The sequence below is a fragment of the Melozone crissalis genome, unplaced genomic scaffold (assembly GCF_028551555.1).
Source record: "Melozone crissalis strain CALT ecotype California unplaced genomic scaffold, PUWL_Pcris_2 ptg000032l_1, whole genome shotgun sequence".
NCBI classification, from domain to species: domain Eukaryota; kingdom Metazoa; phylum Chordata; class Aves; order Passeriformes; family Passerellidae; genus Melozone; species Melozone crissalis.
In genome coordinates this window covers 2077277-2096120 of record NW_026535810.1, presented here as the reverse complement: position 1 = coordinate 2096120, position 18844 = coordinate 2077277, and the positions used below count along the sequence as shown (strand labels likewise).

At 47.0% G+C, this 18844-nt stretch overlaps 1 protein-coding gene across 4 annotated transcripts in view; it reads right to left on the bottom strand.

Annotated features, from left to right (window-relative positions):
- Positions 1 to 763: 763 nt before the first annotated feature.
- ATP6V0A1 (ATPase H+ transporting V0 subunit a1) overlaps positions 764 to 18844 on the bottom strand; it is a 31119-nt gene continuing 13038 nt past the window's right edge. The window contains exons 11-22 of one of the 4 annotated variants that reach the window (XM_054281687.1): positions 18561 to 18700; positions 17009 to 17166; positions 15824 to 15914; positions 14965 to 15083; positions 14484 to 14700; positions 13822 to 13929; positions 13106 to 13174; positions 10929 to 11036; positions 10331 to 10348; positions 8503 to 8620; positions 7045 to 7216; positions 764 to 2018 (exon numbers count right to left, since the gene is read on the bottom strand). In XM_054281687.1, coding sequence (XP_054137662.1) covers positions 1925 to 2018; positions 7045 to 7216; positions 8503 to 8620; positions 10331 to 10348; positions 10929 to 11036; positions 13106 to 13174; positions 13822 to 13929; positions 14484 to 14700; positions 14965 to 15083; positions 15824 to 15914; positions 17009 to 17166; positions 18561 to 18700 — 1412 coding nt within the window. In that variant the 3' untranslated portion in view covers positions 764 to 1924. The remainder of the gene's footprint in view (positions 2019 to 7044; positions 7217 to 8502; positions 8621 to 10330; positions 10349 to 10928; positions 11037 to 13105; positions 13175 to 13821; positions 13930 to 14483; positions 14701 to 14964; positions 15084 to 15823; positions 15915 to 17008; positions 17167 to 18560; positions 18701 to 18844) is intronic. The other 3 variants (XM_054281686.1, XM_054281684.1, XM_054281685.1) reach the window with 3 other exon arrangements.

Below are 18844 nucleotides of genomic sequence, written 5' to 3'. Positions count from 1 at the left end.
TCGGGGCTCCCCGAGTCCCCCCAGCGCAGCCTACGGGGGCCGGGGTGTGCTGCCAGCTCCAGGGCTGCGCCTGTGAGCCCACAGCCGTGGGAACGGGCAGAAATGCTGTGATTGCACGGGAGAATGGTGAAAGGGGACAGAGAACATTCCCGGGCCCGCTAGGACCTCCAGCTGCAGGGAAAGCATCCCCCGGACCCGCGGGAAGGGGAGGCCGGGCCCGCAGCTCAGAGCGGCTTCTCCCCCGCCCGGAGAGATCGGGAGATGGGAAACGCACCGACATGAGCAACGCCAAAGCCAAAACCCTGCAGAACCCTCCCTTCCGCTGCTCCTGCACATGGGGAAATAAATACCCTGTCCAGCAGGAAGGGGCTGAGTAAACACGGCCCTGGAGGGGGGGAACGGGGAAAGCAGGAGCAGGGCACAGCCCCGGGCACGCAGAGCGTGTTACCCCCACTGCCCGTGGAATGGAACGCACAGCACCCGGGTTAAACAAAAAAACTTAACCTTTTTGGATCTATGAGGGAGGGCAGGAGGCCCTGGGATAAACAGCCCCAGCCCGGCCTTTGCTCAGGATGTCACTCGATAAGCACAGAGGCAGCCCAGGGTCACGCTGGTCCTGCTGTAGAAACCAGCCCAGCCCACCCCGTGGTTCTGGTCAGGGAGGGGACAGGATCCTGACAGAAATGCTCGAAGACGCAGCTCTGGGTGGGTCAGGGATGAGGGGCTGCCCCTGAGCCCCCTCAGCAGAAAACAGGGCACAGTGTTTGTTGTGGAGTTGATTTAATTTATACAGCGACTGTCAGCAATGTGTTTCACCCAGGCAGCAGAACACAGCAGGACTCCTGTCAAAGCTTTGATTTCACCCTCCAGCCTGCAGACACCTCTGTGAATGCCCAGCACATCCTCCATGCCCAGGGCATGCCCAGCTGCAGCACAGGGGTCCCTGTGCCCACTGCACAGTCTGGCAGCACACATAACCTGCTCACCTAATTTTATGCAGCCTGGCACCTTGAGACATTTCCTCCTTGATTCCAGGTTAATGAGTCTTGTTATTGTTCTAATCTGTTCTTACACAAATACCCAGCTCCACTGTGAGAATGGAACACGACAGTCACACACAGCACTGACACACTCACTGCTGCTACAGCTACATCGAGTTGAGGAGTGCAAGGAAATACTGACAGCTCAGCCAGGAAAGAAAGCAACAGCTAATGCAGGGACACAGCACAGAGACCCCCTGCCATGGAGCTGTTCTGGCAAGATGGGGCCACTGCTCCCCCTCAAAGGGCTCCCCAGAGAGTGCACAGGACAATGTGAGTCACTGTACATCCACCTGAGCAAAGGCTGCCTCCAGCCATGCCAAGCGCACACAGGCACTGCCTGATGTGCCTCGAGGGCTTTGGGCTCAAACCAGAAAGCCCAAGAAATGTCCCTGCCAGTGGCCAGTGACAGTCTGCACCAGGGCTCATCCTCCCCATCCTGCCCCAGGCCAGTCAGGCAGCTGAGCCCCAGTGCATGAGGGCTCCTCCCCACTGCCTCCAGCAATGACAGGGGATCAGCCTCACTCTTTGCTCCTTGGACCTTTCCTCCATGTGCTGTTTTCTCCTCTCAGCACAGCTGCCATTTCTTTTCTGCCCTGATCAGCTGCCAAGGAAAGCACAACACAGGGAGCACACGACTGCACACCAAACAGACACCTCATGCACTTGGTACCTTAGGGAGTAAACTGAAAGAACCAAAAGTTTCTGTGATCCAGTGTTGTTACCCCAGAACGTCAAAGCTTTTGGCTTTGGGGTGCCATGGTAACGCTCAGGGGTGCTGCACAATAAATTATTGTCACTACACACACACGGGGAGGGGACAGCCACACCCTTGGTGTTGGGGTCTCACACACACGACATTTAACACTGCTGGAGTGGGGGGCTCAGTCATCAAACCTCCCCTCACGGATGATGTCAAAGGAGAAAGGGAGAAACTTGAACCCAGTGCCAGTGTAGAACTTGTTCTGGAATTCAATCCTGCAAGAGACAGAACAGTGATTACTCATTACAAAGTCATCTCTCAATAGGAACAATTAGGAGTAGGGAGTAATAATCCTACTCCATTAAAAGCAGGATTAGAGACTAAAAAAGCTTTAAGGAGAAAAAGAGGTATTATAACATAATCTATCTTTTGGCACAACCCCCCCCATCTGTGTGTGGAACTTCAATCCCACCCTCAGGGACAGAAAATGTCAAGAGGAGCAGAAGCTGGCCTTGACCACGGTGCCCCAGGAAGCACAGGGAGCAGAGACAGCATTTTCTACAGCAGCTGCTGAAGTTCCCTTTTTCATCAGCACAAGCTCAGCCATGTGACACTGAGCTCAGCCTCCCCACAGGCATTTCTGTTGATTCCCTGCAGCACATTTGCACTGGGACGTGCCCAGCCGAGCATTAGCTCAGCCCCATTTGCTGCTGCCCCTAATGAACTCCAGCAAAAAAAAAAAAAAAAAAAAAAGAATTATTCCAGAGAACTGCCCAATAATCAGTGACAGCCAAATAGGGAAAACTAATCCCCTGATTCCCAGCAAAAACAAGCCCAGGCTTCACAGACATTTTCCACTGCACAAAGTCCCTGCAGGCAGCAAGTGACAGCAAACTGAGGAGCCTTTAACACAGTTCAGGAGAAGGGTTTTTTCCAGCAAAAAAAAAAAGACAAACTGGAATTATTTTTCCCCAAATGGGGAATCATGGCAAACCCCAGGGCTGCTGGATTCAGCTAGCAAAAAGTGATTTCCCCACAGAGCCCAGGAGGGAAATGCTCAGGAAAACCAGCTTCAGCCTGTATTTTCTGCTGCCTCCCAGGCCAAGGGATCCCCAGGATGAGCAGGATTTTCCATGTGGGAGGAAGGGCTCTGTGCCAACATGCTCCAGTTTTTCAGGAACCCTGATAATCTCCATAAGTATCCTGTGACTAAGTGACTGTTCTGTAAGCAAAGGGAAATGAGAGGCAGAGGGTTGAGATCTGTGAGTCACCCAAGCTCACTGAGACTGACTTGTTAACCCTGATGATTCACAATTCCAGCTGGCCTTGGTATCCAAACCCTCCCTTTGGACATTCCATTACAACTGGAGGCCTGACACTGGGAGAGAGGCTGCTCTAAGGTTAGAAAACTAGCCAGAAAAATGTATTTAAATAATCAGTGTGGATGGTCAGTGGGGTTTTCTGTGTCTCCAGAACACCCAAACCCCAGCAGGAAGCTCTGCTGATGCTGTCACTGCCTGTTTCATGTCCCAGTTTACTACTGAGCCCTCTGTGTGTCCAAGTTCTGCAGAGGATTTAGACACTGGCATTGTCAGCAAATAGCCCAGGAGAGCCTCTCTGCAGCTTTTTGCATTAATAATGTCAGTGTTTGTCAGGCTGTCATTCTTTCCAACCACACAGAGTCAGGGTACTGACACTGGAAAACCAGGCAGCCCCAGTCCTGTCATGGACATATTTTATGAAAAATCCTTTTGTTAGGATTTCTTCTCCTGAGAAACTGAGAAGCCTCAGAGGAAAAGAAAAACAATGATTATCTGCTGCTGTGGAATGGAACTGGTGAATCTTTGATTGGTCTCATGTGGTTGGTTTTAATTAATGGCCAACCACAGTCCGGCTGTCTCAGACTCTCTGGTCAGTCACAAGATTTTATTATCATTCCATTTCTTTCCTTTCAAGCCTTCTGATTAAATATTTTTCTTCTATTCTTTTAGTATAGTTTTAATATATAATTTTCTTTTAATATAATATATCTCATAAAATAATAAATCAGTCTTCTGAAACATGGAGTCAAGATTCTCATCTCCTCCCTCATCCTGGGACCCCTTGAACATCACCACGGTCCCATGAGTAGGAGACAAAAGTCTCCTAAAAAGACAAAAGCAGGAGAAAAAAAAGGCAACTGTCACTCAGTACAACTGCAAATTCCCACTCTGTGTTTGTGTCCCTGAAGGTATCAGAGCCTGGGATCAGGTGTAAACCAGGCACACCTCGAGGGTGGCACACCTGAGCGACAGAACCCACTGGGGTTGAAGTTAGTGGCATTAAAAAAAAAATCTGTGTGTGTGCCAGTGAAATGGCAAACAGGCAAACCCAGGGGCAGCAGCAGTGAGAGCAGTGGCAGAGACTGCTGCAATTACTCCTTCCCAAAAAGAGCAGAGGCACCATATCTGTGTCTGGGATATTCCATCCTGCAGGTGAGTCCTGGCTCAGGGCATTTACAAAGGAAAATCCAATCCTGGCAGGTGGATGAGCAGCTGGACCCCACCTCTCCCACTCACTGGATTGAGGGTGGGATGCAGCTCCAACACACCCACACCTCCCAGGAACAGCACCCTGAATAGTTACAAACCTTTTCTTTTGGGCACAGTCTGTTCTGGCTCACTTCAGAAGAGGTGAGTAGCTTAAAAAGGGAGAAACTGCTTTAATCTGAATGTTCATGTTGCACTACATCACTGAAAGGCAATAAATGGAAAGGCTGAGTATTTCAGAAGGGTGATGTGTTTCAGAAGGATGATGTGTTTCAGAAGGATGATGTGTTTCAGAAGGGTGATGTGTTTCAGAAGGGTGATGTGTTTCAGAAGAGTTACAGCAAAAGAAGCTGACAGCATGACAGCTGAGACGTGCACAGAGCTGCAGTGCAGCCCAAATTCACACCCTGCAATCCTGGCAGCAATCCAGGGGGCTGCCTCCACCCCACAACGGCCTGAGAAGCCCAACCTGCTCAAAGAATGCACTCTGAAAAAGCACAAAATAAACCTCCCTCCTTTGGGACTGCCAGGCACAGTGAATTCCCTGACCAGTAAAACCCATTCTCAATTCCTCCTCCTTTCCAGGAAGGCTGAACCACCCACACCTCAAATTCCTGATAGGTGATGCTTCTCTCCCAGCCAGAAATTCCCATCTGCTCCTCCCAGGACAGCTGAATTTGACCTCCACTCTTCCTTCCTCTTCCTAAAAAGGGAGCACCTGCCATTGGAACAGCCTGTTTTCAGTTCAAGAGCACAAAGGAATGTGAACAGTGTGCTCTTTGGAACCACTGCAGGTGCCTCCCTCTGATAACCAACACCCAGCAACCTCAAAATCATTTCAGCAGATCACTTGCAGTCCGAAATAGAACCTTCAGCTTGCTTCTTGGGCTCTGAGCCTGAAGAGATTTTTCTCTCAGAGCCTGTGCATGAAAGGCTTGAAGGTTTGAAACAGATGTTTAGGGAAAACAGGACTTTGTCAAGCACTCCAGTCCCAGGCACAGGCAGAGAGATCCCTGCTCTCACTGCTCTGCCCTGGGTTTGCCTGTTTGCCATTTCACTCACACACACAGATGGTTTTTCAAAGGTCCTTTAGGGAAATGTGAACCATTACCTCCAGCTCACACCTGTTCCAGGTGTCTGAGCCATCAGGAGGTGCAGTTTGTGATTAACACAAGACAGGAACCTCCCCAAAAATGTGTTTTCTGCTCCATGGAGCCTGTCTAGAGCAGCTGCTCAGAGCTGTTCCCCTGCTGCTGCTTAGAAATGCCCTGGAAATCCTCTAATCCTCAGGGAATTACAGAGCAAACCCACCAGCTGTGGAGTTACAGCACTGCTGCCCTCTGCTCCTCCTGGGCTGCTCTCAGCAGGGTCTGGGGGGCTCCTCTGTCACTGTGACAGCAGGGACAGCAGGAGGGACCTCTGGGCAGCCAGCGAGGAGCTCTGCAGTGACTGCTCTGCAGGGCTCAGGCTGCATGCCAGGAAAAACAGAGGCACCATCCAGCAGCCATTTCCAGGAGTGCCCCCACCAGCTCCCTCAGCACAAGATGGCTTCAAACCAGGGGCAGCTCGGCTCTCTTGGCTACAGAGACACAGATGGACCAGGAGCTTCCATCCTGCACCCCCAGGAACCCCAAGCCTGCACCCCCAGGACCCAGAACCCTCCATCCTGCACCCCCAGGAGACAGAACCCTCCATCCTGCACCCCCAGGACCCTCCATCCTGCACCCCCAGAACCTGGTCCAGAGCTCCATCCTGCACCTCCAGGAGCCAGAACCCTCCATCCTGCACCCCCAGCCTGCACCTCACTAGCTGCCAAGGCAGAGGGCAAAAGGCCAAAGCTTTCCTTCCCCACAAGCAGGGGAAAAGTGCAAAAATGTTGATTTTCTCTCTCTCTTTTTTTTCTTTTTATTTTTAGAGGTACTTGCTTCCTTTTGCACTCACAGAATTACTTTCAGAGTGTGCTCCCAAGTTTTTCTTCCCATTTAAGCAAGGCAGAGCATTTCTTGTGATGTTCAGAGACTTCCATTTGCTCTCACAACCCCCCTGCCCCAGGAAATCAGCAGCTGAACCCCAGAGAGGCACAGACTCCCCTACATTTCAGGCTGAGAAAATCCTGCTCCCAGTAGCTCCTCTGATCCCACCAGTGCAATAAAAGGGAATCTGAAGTGGAACAATGAGCACTCTTAAACATGGATTAGAGAAAGAACTCTTGAATATTTTCCATACTTGGGAGCAGTGTAATTCCTTCTGCTTTGCTGGCTGCATACACAGGAGCTTAATGATGACAGGAAAGGGCCTGCAAAAGCAAATTCTAAAGGCAAGACCAGCAAAAACTTGCAGCCATCCCCAAGGGCAGAAGGCAGAGCCACTCCTGTCCAGGGCAAGGTTTTATAGCAGTGAACAGGAGCACAGGGAGGAACCTGCAGTCAGTGGCTATTGCACACAAACAACAACAAACACAGGAAACAGATGAAAGACCAAGAAATGGAACAAGAAAGTTCTGCTGAAAGCCACAAAGCTCCAGCCAGCACAGCCTCCCCAGCCCCTGGTCCCAAAGCTTTAGGTCCTAAACTTTCATCTTTTAGTGCTTATTTCTAATCAGAGCTATAAAACTTTAAACAACAACTGGGAGAGGTGTTTTACTACAAACAGAACTGAAATCCCTGAGCCTTTTTAAGACTTTCTGCCTTCTAGAAGATGGCATTTCTGCACAGTCCAGGTGACATCTTGTTTTGAGCAGCTCCCCAGGTTTCTGGATGTGCCAGTAACTCACCAGTGCAAGCGCAGGGCGTGCAGGAAGGCTGAGAGCCCCTCCATGACCAGCAGAATGGCCACTGTCAGCGTGGCAAAAGCTGCAAAGATGAAGAATAGGCCCAAGCCTCCCCCCAGGCTCCTCACACTGAGGCCAATGTGGATCACCATGGTCCAGAGCACCTCTGAGAGCTCTGCAGAGAAAGGGGAGAGGATCAGGTCAGCCGGACAGGGGGGGTCACTGGTAAAATAAAAACTAAAGCCAAGCAAAACCCTGCTACAGTGAGGTGGAAACTGAGGGATAAGAATTTTTACAGCCAAGTGTGTCAGGACATTGCCTCCAGCTGCCACACAGGGCAGGGCAGAGTCCTTGCTCAGCAGCTCTTTGCTTTATTCTGTGATTTTAACTCCATTCCTCTCATTCAGCAGAGTTTTGGGCGCAGACCCTGGTGTGTGGAGCTCACTGCTCCTGGGTCATACATGTTGCCACATTCCTCTTCACAGAGAAATGCAGGGCACAATTCTTCCCAAGGATTTCTGAGATTCACATTCTCTGAACCTCAGAGAAAGGGAAAACACAATTCTTATCTTGCTTGCTGAGCCAAAGTAGAATGCAATATGGAGATTATTTACCCAAAGTGAGGATGTTTTGTTCCCTTGGCTTATCAGGGCCAGGTGTGTAGCCCCACATTTCTCTTCACAGAGAAAAGCAAGGTACAATTCTTCCCAAGAATATTCTTATCTCATTTGCTGTGCCTGTGTTTGTGCCAAAGTAAAATGCAATGTGGAGATTATTCACCCAAAGTGAGGATGTTTTGCTTCCTTGGCCTGTTAGGGCCAGGTGTGTGTGTGTGTGTGTGTGTGTGTGTGTGTGTGTGTGTCAGGACTGTCACTGACAGCCACGAGATTCTGTGCAGTGTGAGCAGAGTGAGTGCTTGGTAAATTCAGTTTAGAAATGTATATCATGTCTATAATATAGTATATAAATGTCTATAATACAGTATATAAATGTCTATAACATAGTATATAAATGTCTATAATATAGTATATAAATGCATATAATATTGTATAATAAATGTATATAATAACAACAACAATACAGTATTAATATTAATATAATACTATTAATATTAACATAATTTTAATAATACCATTAATAATACTACAAATAATACTATTAATATAACATTAATATGTTATATTATTATATATATATAAATATATTATATATATAAAAATATTAGTGTTGTATTATTATTATTATTATTATTATTATTATTATTATTATTATTATTATTATTATTATTTAGCCTTCTGATACCCATGGAATCAGATGCACCATTCTCTCTCCCTCTCTCACATGGGAGACATCTTTGATTAGAAATAAGTGCACACCCAGCAGTGTGCCAGGGGAGCCCTGGGAGGCCAGACAGACAGACAGACAGACAGAGGCCCAGCCCAGCTCCCTGAGGACACTCACGTGCATGGGCCAGGCTGAGGGCCCACAGGCGCAGGTAGGAGGCTGTGTTGGAGATGCACCCCAGGCAGTACTCGATGGTGTGGATGGCCTGGTACACCACGGTGTCCCCAAAGTCAAACTGCAAAGGAACAGAGGAGAGGGGAGCTGGGAGCATGGGTGGGTGGGCACAGGGGCAGGGGGACTGCTGCTGTCACCAGGGACACTGTGTGTGACACTGCACACTGACACTGTCTTCTCCTGGTTTAGCACGCCAGGAAAACAAACAAAAAATGGATCTTGTCTCGACAGGTTTTGCAGAATGACAAATGCTGTGATGTGAAAATTGTTTTCTTATAGTCAGATATTCCAAATTCATCCATGGGCTTAGCCAGGAAAAGACTGTTCAGCAGAAGGTGGTGCTGGTGTGCACTCCCTGCAGGAGGGAGGCAGAGCCCCAAGCTGTGCTGTGTGTGCCTCTGCTACAGGAGCAACAGGAGCATTCTGCAAGACATGAACCTGCCCTTTTTCAAAGCAAAAATAATGCATGAAGCTACCCTGAAGAAGTCACATCTGTGTACCATTCACTGGCAAAGCCTCTCTGCTTTGGTAATTTTCTGCAATAATAAAAGAATTTACAAGGAAGTCTGCCATGTAGGGCAGTTTCTTATCCTGCAGCTTGGGAAAGCATTCCCTGCAGTTTGGATTTAATCCATGCTTCAGAAACTGCTCAGATTTAAGTGAACATGATGTTTTAAATACATCCAGTGACTAATTCTCTAGGCATGCACACAAAGCTATTTATATGCTTAATTCTCCCCTAGTACATCCAAGGCAATAAATATTTCCAACGATTCAGTTAAATTAGCTGTCAAAATCCTAATCCTTTCTCCACAGAACATGAGATGTGAAGTTCTTCACTAAAAGCTGTCCCAGCCAAGAGTTCCAGCCCTGGACACAGGAGGGAATGTGGGAAATGTTTAAACAATGACCTTTCAAAGCAACTGCCAGGGAGAGCAGCCACTGAGGCAGGAGTGGGAGCACTGGGATTGCTGTGGGACAGGCCTTGTGGGCTGACACATCTTCCCCAGGTTCAGAGAGACACCAGAACAGGAACCCCATTCCCCTCCCCTTCCCCCTGTTCCACACAGGCCTGTGCACAGCAGAGCTCTGAGCAAACCACTCTCAGCACAATTTTCAGCAGCAGTGCCCTGGTTAAGCTGTTCTGATTTCATGCCATTTGTATTTTTTTGGTAGTAAAATTGGTTACCTGCTAGTGCTGAAATCTACACTCAATCTTGCATCAGTATTAAACTCTCAGTTTTTTAATACTTTTTACAAGTGCTTATGAATGAGCAGTTTCTCAGAATGGAGCTTCTCTTCTACACAAAGCCTCTGGCCAGTTCAGTTTCTTGAACTACATGAAACTGGACTGGTTGTGCTGTATTTGCTCTCTGGGTCAACCAGCATCATCCTTAACATGGCAGATAGTCTGTGGGAAGAAATCTCTTCCTACAGTTTGCTGCAGCACAGAATTAAGAAAGCCACAACATTAAAAAGCTTCTTTGGAGGCTCAAAAGTGAAAACTTTTCAGTTTCAGACCTCCAGCTGAACAGTTCCCCAGGTAACTGGGAACAATCTGCAGACAGGGGATCAGACAGACAAGCTGTACAGATGAAGTCATTAAAAGTCTGTGGATGTATGTGCATGAATTAAAAATGGCCTGTAACATGAAAACAGCAAGATCTTTTGGAAAACAAGATGCTGTGACATAGCAAGTTCCATTCAGCACGTTTTACACCCATGGGAAATGGCCCAGGTACACATGAAGGCAAAGCTGCTGTGCTCTTACCACCTCGTCCTCTGTAGGCTTGAAAACACAAATTTACATTTAGTGCAGTGTTTTGATCACATGAATCATGAACACATTCAGCAATTCCCTCCTAGGCAGGCCACAGAAAGCAGTAATACATCCCATGCACTGCAGAGGCAGGATCTGCTGCAGTCCTTCAGAGGCATCAGAAACATCAGATAAAACCCAACTATCTGAGATCCACTGGTTTTCTCCTCTCCCAGAGGAAAGGGAAGTAATTAATGTTACCCCCAGCAGTCAAAATGAATATATAAACAAATTTTCAGTGCTGCAGAAATACAGCCCCTGAATTTCAATACATTTTCCACTGGCATGGGAGAGGCAGATGTGGCACCAGGGAGTGCTGTGCACCCCTGAGATGGTGACACTTTGGGGACAAACACAGCCACATCTCCCAGCACATACAAATTATGCTGCTTTTTCTCTGGAGTCACCAAGAGACAGTGAGTGAGAAAACTGCTAGAACACACTTCACTGGGAATGCTGCTGTTTAAACAGCCTGGAAACATAAATCCATCCCAGCGAGCTCATCCTGCTGCCTGCAGTGCCCTGAGAGCGAGGATGCTCAGGTGCTTACCTCTTCCCCCTCCTCAGAATGGGTAGATAACTGGTCATGTTGAATGATCTCAGCATCCTCCTCTGTTGGGCCATTGCCCACCCGGATCCCACCAAAGTTGTGCGTGCCCTGACACATGCAGAAAAGAAAGAGCAAAGTGTTGTTTGGGTTTTAGTGCAAAAGTGCGGGTTTCTCATGATTCCATGTGTAGCAGCAGCTCACAGAGGAAAAAAAATTAAATATAAAATATTAAGGCCCAGATTAAGGCAGGTAGAATTCTATTTCCCAGCTTGGATGGGAAAGGTGCTGATTCCTGCTGGGGCTGGGGAAAAAAATAATAATAAAAAAAAAAGTCTTTCTGAGTGAATCCTTGGTACATTTCTACAGAGTAACTGCAACCATGAGGACAATAAAGGCACAGTTCTCAGAGGACATCTGCTAGCCCCACATCCTGCCCAGCATGGACACAGCACTGCTGGGTGCTGGAGCAGGTCATGGAGCTGAACACAAACACACACACATTTACTCCCACCAGCCTCAGGCACACCAACACTGCATGGAAAACCACATCTTCCCTCTATGCTATGCAAGCAGGGCCTTTTAGAGACGTTTGTTCTGACATTCAGCATCTGACCCTCAGCTGCACCTCCAAAGGGGAAAGAACAACACACAGACTGAGCTGAAATGCTGAAATTGGGAGCAGATCTCACCTGACCCCTGAGTCTGACCCCAAGAGAGACAAACTACAACACCACAGATAGAAATAAACCCTGTGGCCAGCTTCAGCACTGTCTTGGGTCACCTGTGACACAGGATGTGACCTGACTTGCCACATCTGGACTGCACAAGTCCAGGGATGCCCATGCAGATGAAAGAGGCTGAAGGTGCCATGACCTGGTGCTTGCACAGACCAGAACAGCTTCTCTGAGTTCTTCTACCTCCTTTGTCCTTAGAAGCCTGCTTTTATTTTAGGCTGAATTATAAATATGCTCAAAATGCCAGATATGAATTAGAGACTTTGCCAGGTTTCTAAAAACAAATTAGGTAGGCGTTTATGCTCTGAAAACAGAAATAAGATCTTAACAACTAAGACAATGCTTTTATTAGGATTTTCAGTATCTCTAAAACACCACAAGTCACTGGTGACTGCTGTCAATATTCTGTTTATGTATTTCTAGCCTGTGTGAACTTGCACTCAAGCAGCCTTTCCCTTGCACTTGACTCATATCCATTCCCTGTAACCCAGCCAACCTAAACACAGCTCCAACAGCTCCAATTGTTTACTTGATCCTTCTAAGCACCCTTCACACAAGGCCTCCCCTCACAGCTTCCTGATGGAGATGCATTTCATATGCTGGATGGATCCTGCACAAAAGATCCATTTTCATTTCTGACATTTCTGTGAGGAGACCACAATGTCATGAGAGAAGCAGCTGACATGTCCCTCCCAGCACCTCTGGCACCTGGAGAGCATGATGTGCTTCACACAATCAGTGAGATTCACACCTCCTAGGCAGCCAAGCAGATTCAGAAGTAAAAGGCAGCTGAAATAGGGGAAAGAACTAAAAGGTAGCTGAGATAGGGGAAAGGACTAACTTCTGGGGCTGCCACAATCCTCAGCAGAAAGCTTTGGCAGCAAAGAGCCATCTGTAAACTTAGAAACATGTAAGTCAAAACAATTGCCAACAAGAAGCTTGTTTGTACACAACTATTTATAATAATTTCAGGTCAAAGTGTGTACAGGACAGATGTGTCACAAGTCCAATGATTACTGACATGGAGTTGCTGGAGGCCATCACATCACTGTGTGTTTGGGAACACGTAATGCAAACAGAAATGCTGCACTGAGAAGAAGCCTAATCTGTCTTAAAGAAATAGACAAGCAGAAGAAAAAAAGGGAAGAAAATTTAACATGGGGGGATGTGGTAGCAGGAAATCCTGTGCTGCTCTGCAGCTTGGATTCAGCAGCACTCCTGCAAGGAAGCGTCTCTGTGCACGCACAACTACCATCCTCCAGCCTGGGTGTTCATCCAGAATGTATCAATTTGGCTAAACTTTGCTCTTTCCAAGAGAAAGTGGTTTTTCACCCTAAAGGTGCACTTGCCATTCCCTTATGAAATTCAGATACATTCCATGCTCCTTTGATAAGAACCAGACACAAAGCCAACTCCCATCAGGCGAGGTTGAAGTGCACTCACTGTTGCAGCCGCTGCTGCCTCGAGCGCCTGCGCGTTCGTGCTGCCCTGGGCCTCCTCGGGCTGCCCTTCCTGGGGGAGGATGGATGCAAGAAAAGACAGGGGAGGAGGAAGAAAACAAAAAGAGAAAGGGAAACGAATGGAGGGGACATGGGAGGATGAAAGGTGGTCAGAGAAGGGAGAGGGAGTGTCTGTAACTGAGCTGATCTTTGGCGCGCTGCACATTCTCTGCAGCGCCACGTTCCTGCATCTCACACACAGCTGGAAACAGCTGGAAACCTACAGAGCACCCCAGCACACAGCCTCTCACATCTCTAAGTCTCTTTTAGTTGTTATTTTTTAACCATCCAAGCTGCTTTAACAAAGAGAGAAATCTGCCAGCCAATTCCATCTGTTTCCCACTGCCAGCCACAGAAGTGCATCCAGCAGCCAGTGAGGCTGTTCCTAAACCAGCTACCAAAGCCCAAGCCAGAGACACTGTTCTGATCATTACAAAAGGGGTTTTTAAAAGCAGGTTTGATGCTGGATCCAGATCTGGGAAGCAGGCAGGCAACATTCTGTCTCTGTAACACCCACCTGCTGGTATGCCCAGGAATATGCAAAAACACTTTACAGGTTTCAATGCAGTGTGAACCCATGAATCCAAGCTCAGGATGGAGAACACAGCTTTTCAACCATAAACAGTGTTCATAGGTAAAATATAAAAGGGAATCACCCACCAAGTGTTTTCTCCTTAGATACTGCTGGCGAAGGACCAGGGGTTTGGCCACCAGCATCCATGGCACACACAGCAAGGCCACCACCACGAGGAAGCACTGGAGCCCTTTCTGCAAAAAACACAAATCTCAGGTGATTCAGCTCAAACACACACAGAACACAGCAAGAATGGCTGAATTCCCAGCATGTGGATGCTCCAATACCTCACTCTCTTCTGGGAACAGCAATTAAGTACTTAATGTCTGCAGCTGCCACCTCTGAGCACAGTGTTTAATGCTGAGACTGGGTTAGAATGGGGCAAAATCTGAAAGATCCTGCAGAAAATGGGAATTTGGCAGATGTCTGATACTGCTGAGAGGAAATAGAGTTGGTGTCTCAGCTAGGCTGAGAGGAATCACACTGCAGACATGGGACAATGTTCCTAATTGCTTTCCACAATTAATCAGGATCCACATGTTCTGAAGCCACAGCTGACTTATGGTCAGATAAATAAAACTTCCTGGTATAGGGATTATTCCTTCCTTCTACAACATTACATAGTGTCAGCCTTCAGAAATGCTCTGTCACAATGGAAAGATGTTTCCTGCTTGATTTCACAATTATGACAATGAAACACTCCAGTATCACAAAGCATCTCTGATTCTGTCCTAGCAAGAGCACTCACCTGCCCACTGTAAAGCATCTTATTACTGGTGTCCTCATAGGAGAACAGAAACATGTTGATAAAGTGTATTAAGAGGCTGGGTGCTTCCTTGGAGGTGTGAGCATCATAGGCTGTCCACTTGTAAAAGATGAGAATAACAAGGTATCCAAAGAGGGAGGACATGAAAATCATTTCTGGGATAAATCCAAGGTATATGTTCAGTGGCTTCTTAAAATAGCTACAGGGAAGGAAAAAAAAAGAAAGTTTATATGAGATTTGGTTAGAATTAGGACAAAACTCTTTTAATAAGAGTGTAAAGAGAGTGGAGGGGCTCAGCAGCTCAACAGCTGGGCCTGGAGCACAGGAACTGCCTGACAGGCACAATTCCACACAGGCAGAGAAAACTGCACTGCACCTTCCATCAGGAGGTATCCCAAACCACACAACACCCAAAGCCATTCCATTGCCCCCACCATGAGAAAACCATGAGCAAAGCACTCACATGTGGTTGAGGAGACTCAATGCCACACCAAAGAGCATCTGGAAAATGCCAAGAATCACAGACATCTTCATCTTAAAGGAATTGAGGAAAGCCAGCTTATTGCTGGCAATATTCCAGATCTGTGGAAAACAACACCTAGTCAGATACCAGGGGAAGGAAAACAGGAGGAGGAAAACACTCCCTTTAAGCTAAACAGTATGAAGCAGTCAGGAAGTGTGAGGCTGAAAAAACAGGTTTTTAAAGATGTGTTTGTCCTATTTTGGGGAAATGAGCAGACAAGCTTTCAGCTGGGAACAGCCTGACAGTCACTGAGCAGGAATCAAACCTGTTTTCATGGTACCTCAAAGGTGCAGGAGAAAAGAGGCTGTATCTTTAACAGAGAGAATGTGATTATCCATTTAAAGGAACAATTACACAGAGCTCTGATTTCCTGCACTTTGTGGAGCCCACACAAGGTTTGGCATATATTACAAGCAGAGTTAAGAGCAGAGGTGTTGAGGCAGGTACAAAGTGACAGAATTACTGGGAAATGTAAATTTCCAACGACTGAAAAAAGGGATTAACAACTTTCCCCAAGGTAAGAAAGTAACTTCAGAAAGTGATTTTCAAGGCTAATCAGATTTGATGAAAGCACTGTAGTTAGAAAGGGTGAGAAAGCAGCCTTTAATGGACCTCAGAATAAGGGTCTCTCTCCCAAATTTGGCATCTCAGTAGGAATTCTATTGTTCAGGAGCATGGACTTGCTAAGGGAATGGCTGGGCTGGAAGATCTTTCACAGAACAATGAACACAGGTACTTTTCTTTCTGCTGACACACAGGATTTTGCCCAAAAGCCTGCAGAGGAAGGATGAGCTCTTACTGGGTCAATGCCAAAGGGGTAGGGCCCACCAAACACCCCTGGGACGGCAGGATCCAGCTGCAGCAGGGGGGTGGTCTCCAGCAAAGCATCCCTGTTTGGGAACAAGATTATAAAACATTAACAACAGCAACGCCACCCTCCTTCTGTAAAAAAACTAACAACACTCTTCCCTTGTGAGAGCAAGGAATAGCTTAAATTGAGAGAATTTCAAGGTTGTAGAACCTGGATGGTGCTAGAGATTTTCCCAAAGGAATAAAATCCTGTCTCTGTCACAAGGAAGACAGGTGCAGGAGACAGGAATCTTGAAATGTCTCTAGGGAAACAGGTGAGAAACTGCATCTTTTTAAGTTTTCTGGGAAAAAAAAGCAGTTTTGAATCTTGGCATATTTACACCCCTCTTCCACATCTACCTGAGACAGAGGTCAGAAATTTTTGCTTTCCTGAGCTGGAAGGACAATGGGGAAGGACAAAGTCACCTGCTTCTCACTGTGTGTCCCAGATTGCAAGGCAAGCTGTATTATTCTATTTGCCATCTGTATGGCAGCTGGCTTCTGTTCATTGGGCAGCTTTCCTTATCTCTTGCACACCCAATCCTCCCTCTGGGGAGACATCTGCTGATAACAGCTATTGAATGTCCCTGCATGGCTGATAAGAACTACAGCATCCCATTGGGAGATGGGAGCCCAGAGGGAGGAGCCAAGCATTGCTACCCAGATAGAATCTGGAGATTCTGGAACACCAGCACGGCTCCTCCACTGGATTCCCAGAGGAGCAGCAGCTGCCTCTTCTTTCACTGGATCTTCAGAGGAAGAGACTGCACCTTTCTATAGGATCTCTGCTCCAGCAGAACCACCCCTGACACTGCAGGAGGGCTGAGCCACAATTCCAATGGGACTGCTGCCCACAGCCTGACCCACAGGGTGTCAGCTTGGGTTCTGACTCTGGCAGTGTTGGTTTGTATTACTGCATTGTTTATTTTATCCTTTTATTTTCTTCCCTAATAAAGAACTGTTATTCCTGCTCCCATATTTTTTGCCTGAGAGCCCCTTAATTTAAAATTTATAGCAATTCAGAGGGAGGAGGTTTACATTCTCCATTTCAGGGGAGGCTCCTGCCTTCCTTAGCAGGCACCTCTCTTTCCAAACCAAGACACTGTGTCTACAAAGTTACAAAGGGTTTACTCACGACCAGTTGGCTTTATTGAACATGGGCCTGACACTCCAGGAGGAACCAAACATGTTGAGGGATTTGGAGAAGCAGTCATTGTAGATGAGGCCTGTGTAGGTGGAGAATAGCCCCATCAGCAGGATGATGTACCGACCACTGAACACCATGTTGAACATCTGGTGTAAAAACCCAAAAAGGAACAAAAAGTCCATGAGAACAGGGAATGTTGGAAACCTGGATGCTGAGAATTTTAAATTTTCTGGCTGAAAGACACAGACCCACAAGAGAAAACTGCATTTGACCTGAGGCTTTGGAGAAGGCTTCCAAAATTCATTTACAGCATTGGGATTATGGTGTGGAGTTGGTTAGAAGTGAATAATACCACAGGGTGGAAAACTTAAGAGTTTGGGGATTTAGAATATAGAAATAAATATGAAGCAACATGGAGGTTTTAGGGTGGAGACTGGTTGTTCCTCTTTACCTTCTTCCTTCCTCTCCATGGTTTTGGGTGGTATTTTGTAATTGGACAGAAAAGTCCACCTTGCAGCTTTGAGTGATCAGTTATTGGGTTACAAGGGAAAATAATCTAGGAGTTTTTTCTTAATTGGCTAGTTTAGTCTTAAAAGACCTTGTAACAAGGGATAGTTGGCCATTTTGTGCCTTCTAATGAAGGGCTGCAGAACTCACTGCTGTGAGACTGGTAAGAAACTTATAAGAACTGATAGCACTGATAAGACACAACAAACACCCAAGTCTGAACATGAACTATTGTCTCAAGTGCCTTCAATCCCAACCCCAAGGGAGGTAGAAAAAACAAGCAGAAAACCAATAAGGGAAGGTCACTCCTAAAGCCAAACCAGGGAAATCAGTCTGTTGTGGGACAAACATTGGCCACGTGAACCAAGAGCCCAAAATCTCTGTTTCCCCTTGGCAGGGATTAAGGGTGCAAGAGGGAGCAGAGCAGCACAGATAATGAGGATAAAGGGGCAGCATGGATCTCCACAGGGGACCCAGAGCAGCTGGAGAGGACAAACTGCACTGCACAGCCTGATGCAACTCCCAGCTGGCAGCATGAGTTTGGAACCAGGAGCACAGACCTTGCCAGTCTCCTCCAGCCCTGCCAGTGTATCTTAACTCTGGTTCAGCTCCTGTCAGCCCTGAGCCAGCAAAACCAACCTTGAGCAGCAAATATGAAAAGTACCAGGGATGGGGTATAAACTACAGGAACTGGGAGTTTTGCAGTGGCTAAAGCCCACTATGATCCAGCTAAATTTGGGGTGATTTGTTTATGCCAACTTACCTACTACACTTAATAATTTCCTTCAGACAACTGAAATTAATAATTTCTTATAAATATACAAAGGAAAAATCAACGGAACTCAATACTTTTATGAAATTACACTACTCAGTGTGTGTGTGTGCTCTTGAGGCTTCCCAGCCTGCCCACATGCTTCAAAAATTCCAAAGGAGGAGTAATGGTTATTGTCAACTCAAGGGGAAAAGGGTGGGAGTAAACCAAGCTGCAGCTCTTTGTCTGAAATGCAGAGCTCAGCACCATCTGCCACTTTACCTCATTGTCACTCTTCTGGGACAGAATCCTGCTCTCCCTCACCACCATCCAGACAGCAATCAGAGTCATCAGGATTCCATGGCCAAAATCCCCAAACATCACAGCAAACAGGAATGGGAAGGTGATGATGGTATAGGGTGCTGTAAGGGAAAAGACAACATTCCCAATTTAGCAAATGTAATTCCCCAGCTTCCCCTCTGCTACTGAAAGCTGATGAGTCTACAAGAATTCTCTATTAGAGATTTCCAAACAGGACAGGCAATACAGATAAACATCACAACTAA